This window comes from Lepidochelys kempii, chromosome 10 (assembly GCF_965140265.1).
Source record: "Lepidochelys kempii isolate rLepKem1 chromosome 10, rLepKem1.hap2, whole genome shotgun sequence".
Taxonomy (NCBI): Eukaryota; Metazoa; Chordata; order Testudines; family Cheloniidae; genus Lepidochelys; species Lepidochelys kempii.
This window is the reverse complement of record NC_133265.1, coordinates 84,355,965-84,377,535: the sequence shown is the minus strand read 5'-3', so window position 1 is coordinate 84,377,535 and position 21,571 is coordinate 84,355,965. Positions and strand designations below refer to the sequence as shown.

General features: G+C 62.3%; 1 protein-coding gene across 2 annotated transcripts in view; it reads left to right on the top strand.

Annotated features, from left to right (window-relative positions):
* ANPEP (alanyl aminopeptidase, membrane) overlaps window positions 1–20,232 on the top strand; it is a 42,591-nt gene extending 22,359 nt beyond the window's left edge. For both annotated transcript variants that reach the window (XM_073304570.1, XM_073304571.1), the window contains exons 7-21: window positions 436–549; window positions 1,078–1,221; window positions 1,355–1,420; window positions 9,815–9,880; window positions 10,660–10,832; window positions 11,294–11,373; window positions 11,733–11,869; window positions 12,064–12,119; window positions 13,148–13,295; window positions 13,636–13,727; window positions 14,356–14,466; window positions 14,886–15,053; window positions 15,220–15,360; window positions 18,777–18,858; window positions 19,604–20,232. In XM_073304570.1, coding sequence (XP_073160671.1) covers window positions 436–549; window positions 1,078–1,221; window positions 1,355–1,420; window positions 9,815–9,880; window positions 10,660–10,832; window positions 11,294–11,373; window positions 11,733–11,869; window positions 12,064–12,119; window positions 13,148–13,295; window positions 13,636–13,727; window positions 14,356–14,466; window positions 14,886–15,053; window positions 15,220–15,360; window positions 18,777–18,858; window positions 19,604–19,756 — 1,731 coding nt within the window. In that variant the 3' untranslated portion in view covers window positions 19,757–20,232. The remainder of the gene's footprint in view (window positions 1–435; window positions 550–1,077; window positions 1,222–1,354; window positions 1,421–9,814; window positions 9,881–10,659; window positions 10,833–11,293; window positions 11,374–11,732; window positions 11,870–12,063; window positions 12,120–13,147; window positions 13,296–13,635; window positions 13,728–14,355; window positions 14,467–14,885; window positions 15,054–15,219; window positions 15,361–18,776; window positions 18,859–19,603) is intronic.
* Window positions 20,233–21,571: the final 1,339 nt, after the last annotated feature.

The following is a 21,571-nucleotide window of genomic DNA, read 5'->3' as shown; positions in this document are numbered from 1 at the left end:
GTGGGTTGGGGGGCTCTGTCCTGGGGCTCCCTGGCTGTGTGTGGGTTGGGGGGCTCTGTCCCTGGGCCTGTGGCTCCCTGGCTGTGTGTGGGTTGGGGGGCTCTGTCCCTGGGCCTGTGGCTCCCTGGCTGTGTGTGTGTTGGGGGCTCTGTCCTGGGGCTCCCTGGCTGTGTGTGGGTTGGGGGGCTCTGTCCTGGGGCTCCCTGGCTGTGTGTGGGTTGGGGGGCTCTGTCCTGGGGCTCCCTGGCTGTGTGTGGGTTGGGGGGCTCTGTCCTGGGGCTCCCTGGCTGTGTGTGGGTTGGGGGGCTCTGTCCTGGGGCTCCCTGGCTGTGTGTGGGTTGGGGGCTCTGTCCTGGGGCTCCCTGGCTGTGTGTGGGTTGGGGGCTCTGTCCTGGGGCTCCCTGGCTGACCCTCCCCTTCTCACTCTCTCCTCAGTGGTTCGGGAACCTGGTGACCCTGCGCTGGTGGAATGACCTGTGGCTGAACGAGGGCTTTGCCTCCTACGTGGAGTACCTGGGGGCGGACTCTGCTGAGCCTTCCTGGCACATTGTGAGTAGCCCCAGGAGGGGTGGTGCTACCTAGCGGGCTGCAGCGGCAGGAGCTGGCCTTCCCTTGTCACCCGCACGGCCCCTTGGGCCACTGGTGGGCTCGCTGAGGTGGCAGGCTTCGGCCCAAGCAGGATCACCTGGCCGGAAGGAGCTGTGTGCTCCAGGGAGGGGCCCTGCTCTCTGCTTGGCTGCAGCCTTTCCTGGCGCTGGGCCCCGGTGATGGAGGCCAGTGGGTCTCGGTCGTCCCTCCAGAGGGGCAGCCTGGCGCTGCCGGCAGCAGTGAGCAAGAGCTGCTTGCCGGGGCAGGGCCCACCCAGCTCCTGGTGCTGCTGGGCAGGGAGGAGGCAGCCCCCTCCGCAGGCCCATCCTGCAGGGGGTGAGAACGCGGAGCCCTAGGCTGGGCTCAGCCAGGCTGGGGGCAGGAAGGGAAGAGACGGCGCCGTGTCTGGGCTGGTAGCAGTCCCCACACGCCCGCGGAGGGGCCGCCCCGGCACCGCCCCGGGCAGGCTGTAACCTGCTGCCTTTGCAGAAAGACCTGATCGTGCAGAATGCCATGTACCGGGTGATGAAGGTCGACGCGCTGGCCTCCTCGCACCCGCTCTCCTTCCTGGAGAGCGAGATCAACACGCCAGCGCAGATCAGCGAGATCTTTGACGCCATCGCCTACAGCAAGGTGAGGGACCCGCTGGGACTGCCCAGGGCCCGGGTTGGGGGCAGCCCCTCCTGGGAAGCAAGCCGGATGGGCTGTGCTGCCCTCTCGCGGCTCCTGGACCCTCGCTCAGCGCCTCTCTCTGATCTTCTTGCAGGGGGCGTCGGTGCTGCGGATGCTCTCGGAGTTCCTCACCGAGGACAGCTTCAAGAAGGGGCTGCAGGTGAGGCCCTGGCCGGACCCGCCTCGCCAGGGGCAGGGGCTGCGTGCCCAGCAGAGGGCTCAGCCGGACGCTGCCTGCATGGCCCCTGCTCCGAGGCAGGCATCAGCCTGGGCTCCCTTGGGAGGGTGCTCTGCCGAAGGGGGAACCTGCCAAGCCCCCCCAAACTCTGGCGGTGCTCACCGGACCCGCGGGCAGTCTGTCCAGGAGGCAGAGCCATGGGGGAGGCGCTGGAGGGGCAGAGGAGCGGGCAGGGCCTGAGGGCAAAGGATGGTGCTGGGGGTGTGCCCACGCACACATGCAATGCCCTGCTCAGCGTGAGTTACATGCCTGCTCTGTGCCAGTACCGAGGCTGCAGGCTGGGGCAGCCCCTGGCTACAAAGCCTGGCAATTCACTCAAGTGGCAGGCTTTGGCTTGCAGGTCCCTGGTCCAGTCGAGCGTTGGCCAGCATGGCAGCCATCATGCCCATGGTAGCCGGGCCTGGGGGAGGGCCCAGCCTGCGCACTCGCTCCCACTGTCTCAGTACAGCCCCCGGTGGCATGGCCCTGCGGTGCCCACTCCTGCCCAGACACCCTGCAGGGGAAGAGTGTGGGTGAGCAGTAGGGAGGGCACTGCTGCTGGGAGCCATGGGCCTCTGCCTTTGAGAGCCATGCCCAGAAAGTCTGGGACTTTGCTCAATGCAATGCCTCTGTCTTCGCCTGGCAGCAGGCACGCAGGATGTACTCTTGGGGAGGCGGCTCCCCTGCTGAGCCCCGACTCAGGGATCCCCATCTCATCCCGAGCGAATAAGAACATAAGAAGAACATAAGAGCGGCCAGACTGGGTCAGACCAAAGGTCCAGTCAGCCCAGTGTCCTGTCTGCCGAGAGTGGCCAATGGCAGGTGCCCCAGAGGGAGTGAACAGAACAGGGAATCATCAAGTGATCCTTTCCCTGTCGCCCATTCCCAGCTTCTGGCAAACAGAGGCTAGGGACACCTCCCCTGCCCGTCCCGGCTAATAGTCATTGATGGACCTTTCCTCCAGGAACTTATCTAGCTCTTTTTTGAACCCTGTTATAGTCTTGGCCTTCACAGCATCCTCTGGCAAGGAGTTCCTCAGGTTGACTGTGCACTGTGTGAAGAAATACTTCCTTTGGTTTGTTTTAAACCTGCTGCCTGTTAATTTCATTTGGTGATCCCCAGTTCTTGTGTTATGAGAAGGAGTAAATAACACTTCCTTGTTTACTTTCTCCACATCAGTCATGATTTTATAGACCTCTGTCATATGCCCCCTTAATCGTCTCTTTTCCAAGCTGAAAAGTTCCCATCTTATTAATCTCTCCTCATACGGCAGCTGTTCCACACTCCTAATAATTTTTGTTGCCCTTTTCTGAACCTTTTCCAATTCCAATATAGGTTTTTGAGATGGGGCGACCAGATCTGCATGCAAGATGTGGGCGTACCACGGATTTATGTAGAAGCAACATGATATTTTCTCTCTCATTATCTATCCCTTTCTTAATGATTCCCAACATTCTGTTTGCTTTTTTGATGGCCGCTGCACATCTAGTGGATGTTTTCAGAGAACTATCCACACTGACTCCAAGGTCTCTTTCTTGAGTGGTCACAGCTAATTCAGACCCCATCATTTTATATGTATAGTCGGGATGATGTTTTCCAGTGTGCATTGCTTTGCATTTATCAGCATTGAATTTCATCTGCCATTTTGTTGCCCAATCACTCAATTTTGGCAGTTTTTGTAGCTCTTCACAGGCTGCCTGGGACATAACTATCTTGAGTAGTTTTGTATCATCTGCAAATTTTGCTACCTCGCTGTTTACCCCTTTTTCCAGATCATTTATGAACATGTTGAATAGGACTGGTCCCAGAACAGACCCCTGGGGGACACCAGTATTTACTTCTCTCCACTCTGAAAACTGACCATTTATACCTACCCTTTGTTTCCTATCTTTTAACCAGTTACCAATCCATGAGAGGACCTTCCCTCTTATCCCATGACTGCCTGCTTTGCTTAAGAGCCTTTGTTCAGGGACCTTGTCAAAGGCTTTCTGAAAATCTAAGTACACTGTATCCACTGGATCCCCCTGGTCCATGTGCTTGTTGACCCCCCTCAAAGAATTCCAGTAGATCGGTGAGGCAGGATTTCCCTTTACAAAAACCATGTTGACTCTTCCCCAACAAGTTACTGTGACAATGTGACTCAGCAAGGAGGGGGAGTGTTGACCTGGGAATGTGCCCTGGGGATGGGAGACCTGAGAGCCTGTCACCTGAGCCAGGAAGGGGGGGGGTCAGTAACACCTCTGCCGGGGAATCTGGACAGAGGATGCAGCAGGGAACCTGCTGGGTGGGTTTAGTTTCAGTTTGGGGCTGGGTGGAGGAACGCAGGGAACCCCAGGGCTGGGGTCTAAGCTCCCTGCGCCCCCAGAAGGACTTGACTGAGGGATCCTGGTTGTACCCACAAGCTCTGTTTTGGACTGTGTTCCTATTGTCCAATAAACCTTCTGTTTGACTGGCTGGCTGAGAGTCTCAGTGGATCCCAGGAAGAGGGGTGCAGGGCCTGGACTCCCCCACACTCCTTGACAACTGGTGGCAGCGGTGGGATGTACTGCACCCCGTGAACGGCGCTTCCTGCAGTAAGTGACTGGGGAGCAGTAAAACGAAGGGGGATTGACGGGGACCAGGCGTGCTGAAGATTCAGAGAGAGACGGTTTCAGGGGGCGGTTAACCCCTGGGAGTGTGTGACCAGAGAGAAGGACTTTCGCAGTAAAGGGTCCCCCGGGGAATTGCAGCGAGCGGTCCCAGGGGCGGAGGAGTCTGCCGCTCGACCCTGGCAAAGAGGTGGTGACCTCAAGAAGGACTGGCACACGAGGGGTTTTTCCTGGAAACCGTGGGAAGCTGCCCGGCCTGCGAGTGGCCAGCAGGGAGATGTACGCTAAACGCCTTAAGAGCGACCTGGTGGAGCTGTGCAGGCAGAGGGGGCTGCGCATCGGGAGGTCCACCAAGGAACAGCTGATTGCCCAGTTGGAGGAGAGGAATCACTTGGATGACCCAATCCCTGTCGCTGAGGGAAGCCGCCCGGCAGACGCAGCGTGGGCCCTGGGGCCTGACGGGGCTGGGAGGGGTCAGACAGCTGCCGAGGACATCCCGAGACCCTTCCTACCTAGGCATGGGGGAGGGGTTGGGGGAAGCCCAGTGAATACCGAGGGCACCCTGACCCTGGCAGCCAGCAGGGGATCCTCCCAGTGAAGCTCCCCATCCCTGGAGCAGATGCGGCTGGAATGGGAGAGGGAGATGAAAATGAGGGAGCTGGAGGATCATGAAAAACAACGTCAACATGAGCAGGAGGAGAAGGAGCGGGAACGTCAGGAGAAGGAGAGGCAACGTAGGCATGAGCAGGAGGAGAAGGAGAGGGAACGTCAGGAGAAGGAGAGGGAGCGTCAGGAGAAGGAGAAACAAAGACAGCTTGAACTGGAGCTGGCCAGGCTGAGGAGCAGTGGGGCCCCGGCTGCGGTGCGTGAGGGGGGACCCAAGACTGCAAGGAGCTTTGATAAGTGCTTCCTGGCTCAGAGGAAGGAGGGGGAGGACATGGATAGCTTCCTGACGGCCTTTGAGAATGCCTGCGAGATGCACAGGGTTGACCCTGCAGACAGGCTCCAGTTTCTCACCCCCTTACTGGACCCCAAAGCCGTGGAGGTGTACAGCCGGATGACAGGGCCGGAGGCAGGGGACTATGAACTGTTCAAACAGGCCCTGCTCCGTGAGTTTGGGCTGACCCCCGAGATGTACCGGAGAAGGATCTGGAGTCAGCGTAAAACGCCTGAGGTCACCTACCTACAACTGGTCAACCGGATGCAGGGGTATGCCCGCAAGTGGACAGCTGGGGCCCAAGCTAAAGAGGACCTGCTGGACCTAATCGTACTGGAGCAACTGTATGAACAGTGCCCGTCCGACCTGAGGCTGTGGTTGGTGGACAAAAAGCTAGAGAACCCCCAGCACGCAGGGCAGCTGGCCGACGAGTTTGTGAACAGTCGGTCAGGGGGTAGCAGGGAGGCATCCCAAAAGAACAGGCCCCCCCCGATGCAGAGAGAGAGTCACCAGGGGACCTCCCAGCGGGGAAATAGGGGGAACCCCCTCCAAAGGGGAACGCCTGGCATTGGGCCCCTCCAACCCGCTCGAGGGGTCCAACGTGACCTGAGCTGCTATCACCGTGGCCAGAGAGGCCACGTACGGTCCCAGTGCCCCGGGCTCAGGGATAAACTGAGTAGACCCAACCTACCCAGGGTTAACTGGGTAGGGACCCAGCTGGACGAGGGGCAGACGGCCCAGGCAAGGGGGGCTACCAGTTTACCACCTGCTCAGGAGGGAAGAGTACCCCTGGCCAGCTCCACCAGAGGGCTGGATGCTCTGGACTCAGGGTGCTCGGTTTACAGAGTGGGCGCGGGGCTGTCCCTCCGGAGAGAGTGCCTTGCTCCCCTGGAGGTGGATGGGAGGAAGGTCAGTGGATACTGGGATACGGGCGCGGAGGTGACGCTGGCCCGGCCCGAGGTGGTGGCCCCAGATCGGGTGGTGCCCAACACCTACCTGACCCTGACGGGGGTGGGCGGGACCCCATTTCAGGTGCCTGTGGCAAGAGTACACCTGAAATGGGGGGCCAAGGAGGGCCCCAAGGATGTGGGGGTGCACTGACCATTTGCCCACTCAGGTTTTCATGGGGGGGAGACCTAGAGGACTGGCCAAGCAAGCCCCAGACCGCCCTGGTTGTGACCCGTAGTCAGAGCCGGCGAGGGGCACTGCGCCCTGACCTCGGGGAGGGTATCACACCGGAGGCGCAGGACCCTTCCCTGGTGGGGAGGGAGCGCCGAGGGGCACGGCTCAGAGAGGCTGAGGCCTCAGACCCGGCCAGTGAGAGAGAACCGGGCCCCGTCCCTGCCCCAGCCGCTGAGTTCCAGGCCGAGTTGAGGAAAGATCCCTCCTTGCGGAAGCTCAGGGACCTGGCCGACCTCAGTGTGGGACGGACCATGAGGAGAGGCTGCCAGGAGAGGTTCCTGTGGGAGAAGGGGTTCCTGTACCGAGAATGGGCTCCCACAAGGGAAGTAGAGTCCTGTGGGATCAGGAGGCAGCTGGGGGTCCCCCAGAAGTATCGCCGCAAGCTCCTGTCCCTGGCCCATGACATCCCCCTCGCAGGGCACCAGGGAATCCGGCGCACCCGGCAGAGGTTGCTACAGAACTTTTACTGGCCCGGGGTCTTTACCACGGTCCGGCAGTATTGCCGATCCTGTGACCCCTGTCAGAGGGTGGGGAAGGCCCGGGACAAGGGGAAAGTGGCTTTGAGACCTTTGCCCATCATAGAGGAGCCTTTCCAGAAGGTGGCCATGGACATCGTGGGGCCTCTCAGCAAGACGACCCGGTCGGGGAAGAAATACATTCTGGGGGTGGTAGATTTTGCCACCCGCTACCCCGAGGCAGTGCCCTTAGCTTCCATTGAAGCCAACACCGTGGCCGATGCGCTCCTGACCATTTTCAGCCGAGTGGGGTTCCCCAAGGAAGTCTTGACAGACCAAGGCTCCAACTTCATGTCGGCCCTGCTCCGGTGCTTGTGGGAGAAATGTGGGGTCCGGCACGACTGGGCCTCCGCTTATCACCCCCAGTCCAGTGGGTTGGTGGAGAGGTTCAACGGGACGCTAAAGATGATGCTGAAAACCTTTATGAACCAGCACCCACAGGATTGGGACAAGTACTTACCTCACCTGCTGTTCGCGTACAGGGAGGTGCCCCAGGAGTCGACCGGATTTTCTCCTTTCGAACTGTTATATGGCAGGAGGGTGAGGGGCCCCCTGGACCTGATGAGAGACGAGTGGGAGGGGAAGGCCACTCCCGATGGAGAGTCAGTGGTGGAGTATGTCCTGATCTTCCGAGAGAGACTGGCTGAACTCATGGGCCTGGCCAGGGAGAATCTGGCCAGAGCCCAGAGGAAGCAGAAGGTCTGGTATGACCGCACGGCGCGGGCCCGTGCCTACGCCACCGGGGATCCGGTGATGGTTCTCATCCCAGTGAGAAAGAACAAACTACAGGCCGCCTGGGAGGGCCCTTTCAAGGTCGTCAAGCAGCTCAATGAGGTAAACTATGTGGTGGAGCTGTCGAACCGGGCGCACCACCGCCGGGTGTACCATGTGAATATGATGAAGCCATATTATGCCAGGGGGAATGTGGTGTTGGCCGTGTGTGGACAGTGGGAGGAGCAGGGAGGTGACCCTTTAGTAGATCTATTCCATGGGACCAGAGCTGGTTCCCCCCTGGAAACAATTCCCCTCTCGGATCAGCTAACACCTGCCCAGCAAGCTGAGGTCAGGGAGGTGCTGCATCCGTACCGACAGCTGTTTTCCAACCAGCCTGGACGCACTAATCTGACTGTCCACCGGGTGCAGACTGGGTCGCACCCGCCGATAAGACGCTCCCCCTTCCGAGTCACAGGGAAAACTGCTCAGGACCTGGAAAGAGAGGTCCGGGACATGCTGGCTTTGGGGGTGATCCAGCCATCTGCCAGCCCTTGGGCCTCGCCGGTGGTGCTGGTCCCCAAAAAGGACGGATCGGTCCGGTTCTGTGTGGACTATCGGAAGTTCAATGCCATCACTGTATCTGATGCCTACCCCATGCCCAGGCCGGACGAGCTCCTAGACAAGCTGGGAGGAGCTCGGTACCTCACCACCATGGACCTTACAAAGGGCTACTGGCAAGTGCCGCTGGATGCAGATGCCCGACTGAAATCGGCCTTTATCACCCCTCTGGGGCTCTATGAGTTCCTGACCCTGCCTTTCGGCCTCAAGGGAGCGCCGGGCACCTTCCAGCGCCTAGTGGACCAGCTCCTGAGGGGGATGGAGAGTTTTGCCGTGGCGTATATTGATGACATCTGTGTCTTTAGCCAGACCTTGGAGGACCACGTGTCCCAGGTTAGACAAGTGCTGGACCGACTCCAGGGGGCTGGGCTGACTGTAAAAGCAGAGAAGTGCAAGGTGGGGATGGCGGAAGTATCTTACCTGGGCCATCGGGTGGGGAGCGGCCGCCTAAAGCCGGAACCAGCCAAGGTGGAGGTGATCAGAGACTGGCCCGCTCCCCACACCAAAAAGCAGGTCCAAGCCTTTATTGGGATGGCAGGATACTACCGAAGATTTGTGCCCCACTTTAGCGCCATAGCCACCCCCATCACTGAGCTATGCAAGAAGGGGAAGCCAGACAAGGTGGTCTGGACCGAGCAGTGCCAGGTGGCTTTCCGGGCGCTGAAGAAGGCTCTGGTCAGTGGCCCAGTTCTGGCAAACCCAGACTTTGACAAGCCCTTTGTGGTGTTCACCGACGCCTCCGACACGGGACTGGGGGCAGTGTTAATGCAGGAGGATGAAAAGGGGGAGAGACACCCCATCGTGTACCTGAGCAAGAAGCTGCTATCCCGGGAGCAACACTACGCGGTCATCGAGAAGGAGTGCCTGGCCATAGTGTGGGCCCTCAAGAAACTAGAGCCCTATCTCTTTTGAAAGGAGCCAACGCCAAACTCCTGAGATGGAGCCTGCTCCTGCAGGATTACGACATGGACGTGGTCCACGTGAAGAGAAGGGCCAACCTGATAGCGGATGCGCTGTCCCGGAGAGGGGGCCCCGAACTTCCCCAGGTCACTGGTCAGCGTGACCCCGCTCAGTTCAGTCTCGAAGGGGGGAGAGATGTGATGATGTGACTCAGCAGGGAGGGGGGAGTGTTGACCTGGGAATGTGCCCTGGGGAGGGGAGACCTGAGAGCCTGTCACCTGAGCCAGGAGGGGGAGGGGGAGGTAACACCTCTGCCCAGGAATGTGGACGGAGGCTGCAGCAGGGAACCTGCTGGGTGGGTTTAGTTTTTCAGTTTGGGGCTGGGGAGAGGAACACAGGGAACCCCAGGGCTGGGGTCTAAGCTCCCTGCACCCCCAGAAGGACGTGATTGAGTGGTCCTGGGGGTACCCACAAGCTCTGTTGTGGACTGTGTTCCTGTTGTCCAATAAACCTTCTGTTTTACTGGCTGGCTGAGAGTCTCAGTGGATCCCAGGAAGAGGGGTGCAGGGCCTGGACTTCCCCACACTCCGTGACAGTTACATTCATCAATGTGTCTGACAATTTTGTTCTTTACTAGAGTTTCAACCAGTTTGCCCGGTACTGAGGTCAGGCTTACCGGCCTGTAATTGCCGGGGTCACCTCTGGAGCCCTTTTTAAAAATTGGTGTCACATGAGCTCTCCTCCAGTCATGTGGTGCAGAAGCTGATTTAAATGATGGGTTAAAGACGACAGTTAGTAGTCCTGCAATTTCACCCTTGAGTTCCTTCAGAACTCTTGGGTGAATCCCACCTGACCAACCTTCCCTTTCCCTGTGTTTTCACAGTCCTACCTCCAAGCCTTCAGCTACGGAAACACGGTCTACGACGATCTGTGGGATCATTTGCAAAAGGTGCGAAGCTCCTCCCACCAGCTGGAGGAGCATGGCCAGGGGCTGGGGCCGGGGTTCTGTTGCATGACACTTAGTGGCACTTTCCTGTAAGAAGCCCGTTACTGTCAGGGACGGGGGGCTGGGGCCCACCCAGCCGTGATGCAACTGAAATTAAGGTCCCGCAGCCACCTTCTCTCTGCCTCCATTTGCACGACACGCTCCCACACAGGGCACAGTGCTGGCTGCATGCCTGGGCCCCAGCAGGCACGTGGGCAGGCTTGGCGCACGGCTCCGCTGGGCACAGGACAGGAATCGGTGCCGCTCCCTGGCAGGGGCCTGATTGGCGCTTGTCTTGCCTCGCTCGTGCTGCACGAACACAGAGAATGGCATGGCCCCTGCCCCAGAGAGCGCCTGATCCTGCCAGCTCTTGCGCCCGGCTCATGCGAACAGCGCCAGGGAACCCTGCTGAGGCCGGCCGGGACAACCGTACGATACCGTTCTTTCCAGAGCCGGTGAACGGAGTCCTCGTCGCTGGGGGAGGCTGGCGTGATGCCGCCAGTGACTGCCAGAGCTCTAGACAGGCCGTGGCGGGGAGTGTCCCTGTCACAGCGCATGAAGCTGCTGTGGGGGTTCAACCGAACCTTCCCAAACACCCAGCTCTGGGCACTTCTCTCTTCCCCCAAAGGTGCCCTGTAGAAGGGCAGGGGGTGGGGATGGAGCCGGGAGTCCCCAGCCTAGCCTCTGCGGGAGCCGATCCACCGAGAACAGCAGCCAATAGCCCCTTCCTGCCCCCTGCACAGGTGGTGGTTGAAGACAACATTCAGCTCCCCACCACCATCAAAGGCATCATGGATCGCTGGACACTGCAGATGGGCTTCCCCATGGTGACCGTGGACACGAAAGTTGGCTCCATTAGCCAGAAACACTTCTTACTGGACACCGAATCCGTTGTCGAGCGGCCCTCGGCGTTCAAGTGAGTGATCGAGTGGCCCTTTTTGCCCCCTGAGGTCCCACACTGGAGAGGCTGGCTGTCCTAAGCACGGTGGGGCGTGAGCCCCTCCCCTGCCACCACAGAGCCCCATGGCTGTGCCTCTCGGAGGGGGCCCTCTGCGGGATCGTGGCCAGGGCTGCACTGCGGCACCCCCAGGTAGAGCTGAGAGAACTGAGACCTTGAGGTGCTGGGTCCCCTGGAGCCCCATGGGCCTTCTGCCTCCGAGAGGCTGAGGCCCGAGGCCAGCCCCGTTCCTCCGTGCTCCTTGCAGGGACCTCCCCGTGGGGCGTCACCCCTTTGAGGGGTGAGGGTGTGATTTGGGTGAGGCAGCAGTGATCACCGGGGGGGTGATCCCTTGCACTGGGGAGCTGGGACTCTGCAGGCAGAGTAAGGAAGAGCAGGAGAAGATCCCAGTGTCTGTCTGTCTGTCTGTCTGTCTGCAGCTACACCTGGATAGTCCCTGTCACTTGGATGAAGCAGCAGGATGGGACAGAACAGATGTACTGGCTCACCGAGACCTCAGGTACTTGCTGGTCCCTGGCCGTGTCCCAGGGAACCGGTGTTGCTGCAGGACCAGGATATGGTGCTAGCAGTTGCCAGGTTTGCTATGCCAGTGCCATGGTCAGTGCCCTGGGGAGATTTCAGTGCGGTTACTGGGGGTGTCACTACCCCCTCTTCAGCCCAGACAGGTCTGCAGGGGAAGAGTCTTTATCAGGGAGCAGCCCCCAGAGGGGCTCAGTGGGGGGTTCTAGGGGGCAGTCTCTGGAGGGGCTCCGGGGGGGGTTCTAGGGGGTGGCCCCTGGAGGGTTCTAGGCTCAGGCACTCTCTGCTGTAGACTTGAAGGGATGGGCCCCACTAACGTGCTTCCTTTTCCTTTCTCAGCCACCAGCTCATCGTTTGTGGTGGCTGGTGCCTCCAACTGGCTCCTGCTCAACATCAACGTGACGGGGTATTTCCGGGTGAACTATGACCAGGAGAACTGGAACAAGCTGCTGAGCCAGCTGGTCACCAATTACGAGGTACCCAAAAGCCCAGCCTCTGCCCCCGCACCAGCACTCTCAGCCCAGGGGACCAGGCCCCTGCCGTGGGGTGGTCGAGCCCCAAGCTGGGCCAGGGACCCCACAGCCAGCCCAAGCTGAGTCGCCCATTCCAAGGCTCTTCTCTCCGACCCGGTCTGCTCCTGCCCCTGGTAATCGTGTTTGCACTTTTCCAGGTCATCCCGGTGATAAACCGAGCCCAGCTCATTGACGATGCCTTTAACCTGGCCAGGTGAGTCGCCCAAGCCGCTGGGCCGCCACGGGATGACAACCAGCCTCTGGCCTCCTCCCCCAGCCCCACGGCGGCGTCCTCTGCCCACGGCGCCGGAGCGCGGCTGGCAGGCCAGGGAGGAGTCTGTCCCCGCACCCCCCTTCAGGCAGCGAGAGGGAGGCCCCCACACCCTCCGGTTCCCCCTCTCTGGGCTGGGCAGGCCGGGAATCTCCCCCCCGCCCCACCGTTGTCTGGTCCCTGCCGCAGCGGGGGACGAGGGGCCGGCAGAGGCTGGGCGCTGGCGTCCCGGCAGGCCCACGGGCAGGGGACTGGGCTGCTGAACATCTGAGGCGTAGCACCTACCCCAGGTACACAGCCAGCCTGCGCCAGGCTCTGTCCCGCCTGGCCCCCTGGGTCTCTCACTGCCGTGCCCTGGTGCAAGGGGGTGAGGGGAGCATCTGGATGGGGGCTTGTGTGGGGAGCTGGGCTGCACGTCCTCCTCGCCAGGCCAGGCTGGCCCCTGTGCATGGGGCAGCAAACATCCAGGGGGCAGGCGGGGGAGGGGGAGTAACTGAGCAGGCCCTGCAGGGGCTCTTCGGGATGGACTGGCCACTCTGCTGGCAGGCAAGCAGGGGGTCAGTCTGTGGGGTATTAGCAACAGGGGATGGGGAGGGGTCCATTGCTGGGGGGAATGGGAGGAGGCAGCCAGGTGGAGATGGGGGGGTCCATTGCTGAAGGGGATGGGAGGGGGTGGGGTCCATTGCCAGGCAGGGGGTGGGGAGAGGTTTAATTGCTGGGGGGTGGGATGGGAGGCGGTGGCCGGGCGGGAATGGGTGGGGGTCCATTGCTCTGGAGGAAGGGGAGGGGTTCTATTGCTGGGGGGGGATGCGAGGGGACAGCCAGGCGGGGACGGGGGAGTCCACTGCTGGGGGGCGGGGATGGGAGGGGGCGGGGTCCATTGCCGGGCAGGGAGGGCGCAGAGGGCACGGAAATGCCAGCACATCTGGTGCTGTGACAGGAGGACGTGAGCACTGCAATTGGCTGTTTAGGGCTAAACACATCGACATCACGCTGGCTCTGAAAACCACCACCTACCTGAAGGAGGAGCGGGAGTACCTGCCCTGGAGCGCGGCCCTCGACAACCTGGCCTACTTCCGCCTGATGTTTGACCGCAGCGAGGTGTATGGCCCCATGCAGGTGAGCCCCCACCTGCCTTGGGTGCGGTGGATTGTGGGCAGCATGGCCGGATGGTGCTCGGATGGGCGCTCTGCCATCCCCACCTGTGCTGGGATCAGTTCAGCTGTGGGCCTGGCACAAAGGCAGGGCATAGGGTGGGCTCTGCAAATCACCCCCTGCGAGCCAGAGAGATGCCGAGGCAGGCCCCAGAGGGTGGGAGCTGCTCGGGGAAGGGCATGGGGTGAGGGAATGGAGGTGGCAGGAGCCGTGGGCGCGCTGGGTGATTGGGGCGTGGTGGGGGAAGGCTCAGAGCTACTGACCCTTCTGGCAAGCAGCGCTCACCCTGCCCGTCCTCCCCCAGAAATACATCCAGCAGCAGGTGATCCCCTTGTTCCAGTACTTTGGAAACATCACCTCCAACTGGACCAGTCTCCCGGAAGGCTTGATGGCGCAGTGAGTCCCAGCGCGGCGTGTCCTCTGGCCAGCCACAGGGCTGGCCCTGCGCCCCCGGCGCCCCCACGGCCTGGAGAACTGCTCCTCCCGTGACCACTGCTACCTCTCTGGGTCCCCCCTTCCTTGCCCCACCCCTCAGCCAAGGGGGCGCTGGGCCTGGCTCCCAGAGTGCGGGCACGCTGGGGCCGGTTGGGTGGCCCTGTGTTATGGGCATATGCCACTCTTCCAGACCCCGCCTCTCCTCCCGCTCTTCCTCCCTCTGCCCCACAGGACCCGAGAGACAGGGCGTCCCCTCCCCACTGGTGGGATGGCTGAGCTGGGCAGCGGCACCCGCTGGGGAGGAAGCAGAAGCAGCTGCCACGCGGTGCCCGGTGGGAATGGCCCCGGGTTCACCCAGGCCAGCACTGTCCCCGAGAGTGCCCACTGCTCACAGCCTCCGAGCGAGGTGACCCCCACCCAGCCCGTGCTGCGCCTGGCAGATGGGGCAGCCGGAGAGACGCCTCCTGGGCCGGGCTGGTGATGGGCCGGTGGGCGCCTGCCTCTGTCACGGTCATTCTGCCTGGTCTCCCTGCCCCCTAGGGCCCCTTCGCCGGGTCCAGCCGCTGACACGGCTCCTCTCCCCACTCAGGTACAGCGAGATCAACGCCATCAGCACGGCCTGTTCCTATAAGGTCCCTGAGTGCAGCCAGCTGGCCACTGCCTTCTTCAACCAGTGGAAGCAAAACCCCAGCAACAACACGTGAGCCCTTCCCTGTGGCCTCTGGGATGGGGGGCTGGGCTGGACCGGGCCATGGAGCCCCCTGGGATGGGGGGCTGGGCTGGACTGGGCCATGGAACCCCCTGGGATGGGGGGCTGGGCTGGACCAGGCCATGGAGCCCTCTGGGATGGGGGGCTGGGGCAGGCCATTGAGGGAGCTCAGGCAGAATTTGCCTAGTTCCAGCTGGTAAATACCCAGCTCCCCGGCGCTGCCTGGGCCCTTGGTGTCCTAGTGAGATGCTAGCCCTACTCACGGGTCCGCTCTCTCCAGGTGGGGGTCGCCCCCCAGCACTCCTCCGTGGGAGCCTCTCCCCATGGTCTGCGCCAGGGCTCTGCTGAGTGGGGCCCGGTGCCTGAGTTTCCCCGGCACGGCCCCCATGACAGGCATGTTCCCCCCCCAGGATCCCCCCGAACCTGCGCTCCTCCATCTACTGCAGCGCCATACAGATGGGCAGCGAGGCAGACTGGGACTTCCTCTGGCAGATGTTTAAAAACGCCACCGTGGTGGCCGAAGCCGACAAGCTGCGCTCGGCCCTGGCCTGCAGCAAGGAGCCTTGGATCTTGAGAAGGTGGCGGGGGGGAAGGGCACACAGCTGCCCTTGGGGAATGGGGGCCTGTGGGCGTGGGGATGGGGAGGGTCCAGGCTGCCATGGGCACGGGGAAGGAGAAGGGCCTGGGGTTGCCTGCAGCGGTTGGCGGCCCTGCGTGTCCCAGCCCTGCCTGCCCCCTCCCCAGGTATCTGCAGTACGCCCTGGATCCCACCAAAATCCGGAAGCAGGATGCCACCTCCACCATCAACAGCATCGCCAGTAACGTGGTGGGGCAGAGCCTGGCCTGGGACTTCATCCGGGGCAACTGGAAGACCCTTTTCACGCAGTGAGTACCATGGAGGGGCAGCCCGGGGGAGCGGGAGGGGGGCTGGGGAATGCGGGGGAGCAAGGGGGAGTGGGGGAGCTATAGGGGATGGGGGGTAGGGGGATGGAACAAGCAAGGGGGAATGGGGGGGCAATGGGGAGTGGAGAAGCTACAGGGGATGGGGGGGTAGGGGAGCAAGGGGGATGGGACAAGTAAGGGGGGATGGGGAATGTGGGTGGGCAATGGGGAGCCTGGGGGAGGGGGAGGAGCAAGGGGGGATGGGGAATGGGGGTCAATGGGGAGCCTGGCTGGGGGAGGGGGAGGAGCAAGGGGAGAGGGGGAATGGGGGGGGCTCTCAGTCTCTCCCCGCACGTTCTGTGCCCTTCGTGCCATCCCGGGCTCCTGTGGCTCCTGGCGAAGGGCAGGGGGTGCTCCCTGCCCCCATGCCCTGAAGCTCTTCCCTCTGCTGAGCCCTGGCAGAGACACGGCCCCGGGGTGGCTGTTTCTGGGATGCTGCCCCTGTGGGAGGAAGGTGTCACGGAGTCCCTGGGCGATGCTCTGGAACTGCTCCCCATGAAGCCAGTCAGGACTCTGGGGCAGTCGCCTTTCTGTGAGCAGCCTGTCTTCAGGACACAGCTCACCCAGCTTCCACCTTCCTGGGTCTGACCTCGGAGCATTCAGCATCCTCTGCCCCTCCGTGCGCTTCCCCCCAGTGAGTCCACTCAGGCGGGGCTCCTGGGGAAGCCAGAGGGTCCTGCCCCACAACTCCGCAGTCAGACGGGACTCTCAGCCAGCCAGTAAAACAGAAGGTTTATTAGACGACAGGAACATGGTCTAAAACAGAGCTTGCAGGTGCAGAGAACGGGACCCCTCAGCTGGGTCCATTCTGGGGGGCAGTGAGCCAGACAACCACGTCTGCCCTTCACTCCATGTCCCAGCCAGCCCCAAACTGAAACTCCCGCCAGCCCCTCCTCCTCTGGGCTTTGTTCCTTTCCGGGGCCAGGTGCTCACCTGATTCCTTTGTTCTCCAACCCTTTAGCTCTCACCTTGCAGGGGGGAAGGGCCCAGGCCATCAGTTGCCAGGAAACAGGGTGTCGGCCATTCTCTGTGTCCAGACTCCTGCACACACCGGCCCTCTAGGGCTCTGCAATGATCATACACCCTTACCCCACCCCCTAGATACTTAAGAACTGCCTAGGGGAAACTGAGGCACCCCCACACTATTCAGAGGAAACATTAAGAAGAGTCCCACTTCGTCACATCTCTCACCCCTTCGAGATTGAACTGAGCGGGGTCACTTTAGCCAGTGACCTGGGGAAGTTCGAAGCCACCAACGTTCCCATGGATGCCCCAGCCTTCCTTGGTAGGAGTTACACCAGGCCCTTCCAGTTTCACGCCCTCCCTTAGGTCGGGGGTGGTCGATAGCACTCGCAGGCCGCATGTGGGAAGGTTTATGCAGCCCATGCCCTTTGGCCACCCCAAGAATGTCTCCCCATTGACCATCACCTTCTGCTCCCACTGGAGATCCGAGGGGCCTGGCCCCAGGAAACTCCACACAGACATATAGGTTGGGACCAGGAGTGGGAGCCTGTCCACATCCCCAACCATCTGGATGACGGAGTCTATGGCCTTGGGACCCAGCAAGGGAGCTAGACACCAGAGCTTTTCCGCAGGGTCCCCTTGGTTCAAATCGCCAGCCTGCTCAAAGGCAGTGAGGTGGCATCCACATCCCACCCGTCCTTAACCAGGGGCAGCAATTTACTCTCGAGGTTCCCTGCGGAACTGGCCCCCCGGGGTCTATCCCCACTCACCCCGGGGAGGTCCCCTAGGCCTCTCCACCCCACCACCGCCAGTTCATGCTGCTGCTGCTTCTGCAGCTCTTTGTCGGGCTCTCGCTGTCTCTCACAGTCCTCTTGCTCCCTCGGACTCAGCTCCAATCCCGTCCATCTCCGATCCCCCGATGGGGAACCTGATCGTGAAGACCCCCGTCTGGTCGGGGACAGGAGTCTTGGGGATGCCTGGCTACCACTCCAGCTGCTCCCAGATCCTGCTATAGCCCCATTTGGGGTCAGGAATCTGTTCCTTCGAGCGGTCATCCTCCTCCAGCTGCACGATTGAACTGTGCCTTGGTGAACTTTCCAACGCTCAACCCTCTCTTTTTGCACAGGGTTACAATGTCCTTCTTAAGGAGACGGTGACAGGCCATCACTCCGCTCCTCCCACGTTGTTGTGGACTCACAGGCCCGTGTGTTCTCAGCTCCCCACGGTTTCCAGGGAGAACCCCTAGTGTGCCAGCCCTTCTCGAGGTCACCACCTCTTTGCCAGGGTCGAGCTGCAGACTCCTCCGCCCCTTGGACTGCTCGCTGCAATCCCCCGGGGGACCCTGTTACTGCAAAAGTCCTTCTCTCTCCCCGGGCCAAGCTGCAGGCTCCTCCGCCCCTGAGACTGCTCACTGCAGTCCCTAGGGGGACCCCATTACTGCACAGTCCTTCTCGCTAGTCACACACTCCCAGGGGTTAACCGCCCCCCGAAACCGCTCCTCTCTGAGCCTTCAGCAGGCCTGGTCCTCGGCGATCCCCCTTCGTGTTACTGCTCCCCAGTCACTTACTGCAGGAAGTGCCATCCACGGGGTGCAGTACATCCCACCGCTAACACCAGTTGTCACGGAGTCCCTGGGCGATGCTCTGGAACTGCTCCCCATGAAGCCAGTCAGGACTCTGGGGTAGTCGCCTTTCTGTGAGCAGCCTGTCTTCAGGACACAGCTCACACAGCTTCCACCTTCCTGGGTCTGACCTTGGAGCATTCAGCATCCTCTGCCCCTCCGTGCGCTTCCCCCCAGTGAGTCCACTCAGGTGGGGCTCCTGGGGAAGCCAGAGGGTCCTGCCCCCCAACTCCGCAGTCAGACGGGACTCTCAGCCAGCCAGTAAAACAGAAGGTTTATTAGACGACAGGAACATGGTCTAAAACAGAGCTTGCAGGTGCAGAGAACGGGACCCCTCAGCTGGGTCCATTCTGGGGGGCAGTGAGCCAGACAACCACGTCTGCCCTTCACTCCATGTCCCAGCCAGCCCCAAACTGAAACTCCCGCCAGCCCCTCCTCCTCTGGGCTTTGTTCCTTTCTCGGGCCAGGTGCTCACCTGATTCCTTTGTTCTCCAACCCTTTAGCTCTCACCTTGCAGGGGGGAAGGGCCCAGGCCATCAGTTGCCAGGAAACAGGGTGTCGGTCATTCTCTGTGTCCAGACTCCTGCACACACCGGCCCTCTAGGGCTCTGCAATGATCATACACCCTTACCCCACCCCCTAGATACTTAAGAACTGCCTAGGGGAAACTGAGGCACCCCCACACTATTCAGAGGAAACATTAAGAAGAGTCCCACTTCATCACAGAAGGCACCTGCCCCACGCCCGCCTGCTCACCCCACCCTCCCCTCTGCAGGTACGGCGGGGGCTCCTTCTCCTTCTCGAGCCTGATCCAGGCGGTGACGCAGCGCTTTGCCTCTGACTTCGAGCTGAAGCAGGTGAGGCCCGTCCCAGGCCTGTCGGTGCGCTGGGGGGCGCGGCCCCTCGGGAAGGGAGAGCCCCGACAGGTCTGCTCTAGCCCCCCCCCCAGGGCCTGGCCCTGGCTCCCCGCAGCCTGTCCCCGGGGCCTGGCCCAGGTGGGCTGTGAGCCGCCCGAGTGCTGGGGCCGGCACCATTTTGTGTGGGGTCGTCGGAGCTTTGCAGTCCCTCTCCATTACTGTGGCTCAGCTGCCAGGCCGGAGCTCCTTGCCTGGCCACCCTGCAACAGAGGGGTCCTGCCTCCCTGCCAGGAGGGTGAGTCCATCAAGCCCCCGTCACTTGGGGGCAAGCCAGGGCAGATCTAGGGAGAGGTCCAGCTGTGATGACAGCCCCAGGGACGCCAGCGCCCCGCTACCTCCAGACGCACATGCCCCCTGCCCGTTGGCGGGGCTGCAGCCGAGGAATTGGTGCTGCAGGAAACCTCGTGTGTTACCTAAGCACCCCTAGGCCCAGCCCCATGGGCCGAATGCCTGTCCCTTGGGTTCACATCCTGGCTCCCACCCTGCGTGGCCAAGCTGCTTCCCTGCTCCTCCTGAGTCCTCCGGAGCCCCTCTGGCCCCGCGGGCGTCTGGGGCTGCGCAGCCCCCTGCCCAGGTCTGAGGTGCCCGGGTGGGTGCCAGGGCCGCCGGAGGGCACCGCGGTGCAGAGGTGGGTGCTGTCCTGCTGCCGCCCGCGCTCACTCTCGGGCCCGCTCTCTCTCGGCAGCTGGAGCAGTTCAAGGCGGACAATGCTGGCGTGGGCTTTGGGTCGGGCACACGGGCGCTGGAGCAGGCCCTGGAGAAGACCGCAGCTAATATCAAATGGGTGGCAGAGAACAAGCAGACGGTGCTGACGTGGTTTGAGACGGCAAGCAGCTGAGTGGGTGAACTCAGTAACACCGAACCCCCCCACGTCTGCCTCCTCCTGCTGCTCGGGGGGGGGCAAGGGGGCTGAGCCCCGGGCTCCCGAACCCCATGCCCTGGGCATGCAGCCTCCTGAACTCTCCTGTCACTGGGCCCAGGCTCCCTCCCCAGAGAGCCCCACACCCTCACCCCCACACCCTATTCGGCCTACACCCCCAGCGTGCTCTGCACAGCCTGGGGCTCAGCCTGGCCGGGGTCCCACAAGGATTTGCACACTGGCCCCACTGCCAGGGCCTCGCCACAGCCCTGGTTTCCGTGACTGTCCCAGGGAAGCCCAGGTGCCCGTGGGCTGGTCACGGGCAGACAGGAGGGTGAGGATAGCGGGGCTGTTGACTGGGGACCCCCCAGCCCCGCTGTGGGCCAGGACATGTGCGTGGTGTATAGTCCTTCTCAGCCCAGACATTGTAAATAAAGGCTTAATGTTAAAAGGTAGAGCTGTGGGCTTGGGCTTGGCCTGGCCACACCCACGTCTCACTCTCACGCTCAGCTTGGGCAAGTGCACGGGCTGTTTCCTTTGCCGCCGGCATGGTCAGCGGTGGGGAAGGCAGGGAGAACTGCCGGGGGGAGGACGTGAGCCGGAGGCAGGTGGACCAGGGAGCGGGGGACCTGGGAGAACAGGAAGCGAACCCGCTGAGGCTGGTAGGAGCCCGGTGCTGGGTGGTGGCGAGGCCTGGCGGTGCCCGTCTGACGGCGTGTGTCAGCGATCCCCAGGGGCCAGGCCGGCCCCAGCTCTGCTCCCAGACAGGGCCGTGCAGGCTGGTGCAAAGTGACGCGGGCGAGGGGGGATCCATGCGAGTGCCGGGGGCAGGGAGCAGGCCCCCTGAGAAGGCACAGGAGCAGCGGGCCCTGGGGGGAGGCAGGGGGAGCAGGCCCCACCACAGAAGCGAGAGGAGAGTTCCCTCCATCCAGTCCAACCCTCTCTCCGTGGTGCCCTGTGGCACAGCCAGAGCTCGGTCCAGCCTGGCTGGGAATCTCCCCCCGTGACGGGGCTCCCGCCCCGTCCCCCGGCGCTGTCTGCCGGGACGTGAGGCTCTGGCGGTGCAGCCCTGGGAGCCTGGCCCTGCAGGGACACGCTGCCCGGCCCTGGCTTTGCAGCTTGGCGATGGGGTCGGTGCCCAGGTCTGACCTGGGCGCAGCGGCCATTTGGAGAACGGGCCGGGGCTGCAGGCGTCTCTGGCTGCGTCGGGGGCAGCGCGGCAGCCCTGGGCTGAGGCCGGAGGTGTGATGTGGAACCTGGGTGAGCACCATTAGCATGTCCAAGCCTGGGGAAGGGGCAGGCAGTGGGGTGGGAAACCAAGGGGGCTCGGAGGCAGAGTCAGGCCTGTGTGACCCGTTCACGTCGTGCCATGCGTGGGTCTGGAGTCACTTGGATAGCAGCCTACTTTCCTTGCAGGAAGGTGGCATCGCCTTCTCTGTGTCCCCCCCGAGCTCCGGCCCCAGGAGTCCCCTTGACCGCCCTCTGCCTGTGACCCCCCATGACCCACTGTGATTCGCCTGGCCCCATTGCCTCATGACCCCCATCCTTGTGACCCCCATGTTTCCCCTGAGTCCCTGCCCATCTCCCTGAGCACCCAGGTCCTCTGGCTAAGTCGGGGAGCAGGGGCCGGAGCTCCCGGCTTTGGGGGACTCAGGCCGTGTCAGAGGTGTGCTGGGCTGCTATCGCTGTTTCTCCAGGCTGCCAAGGGGCCCCAGGGCTCGCGGGGTGAGATGGGTCCAGTTCCGCTCGCGGTGACTTCGGGCCCTGCCCAGTTGCCTCCAAGAAGCGCCATGG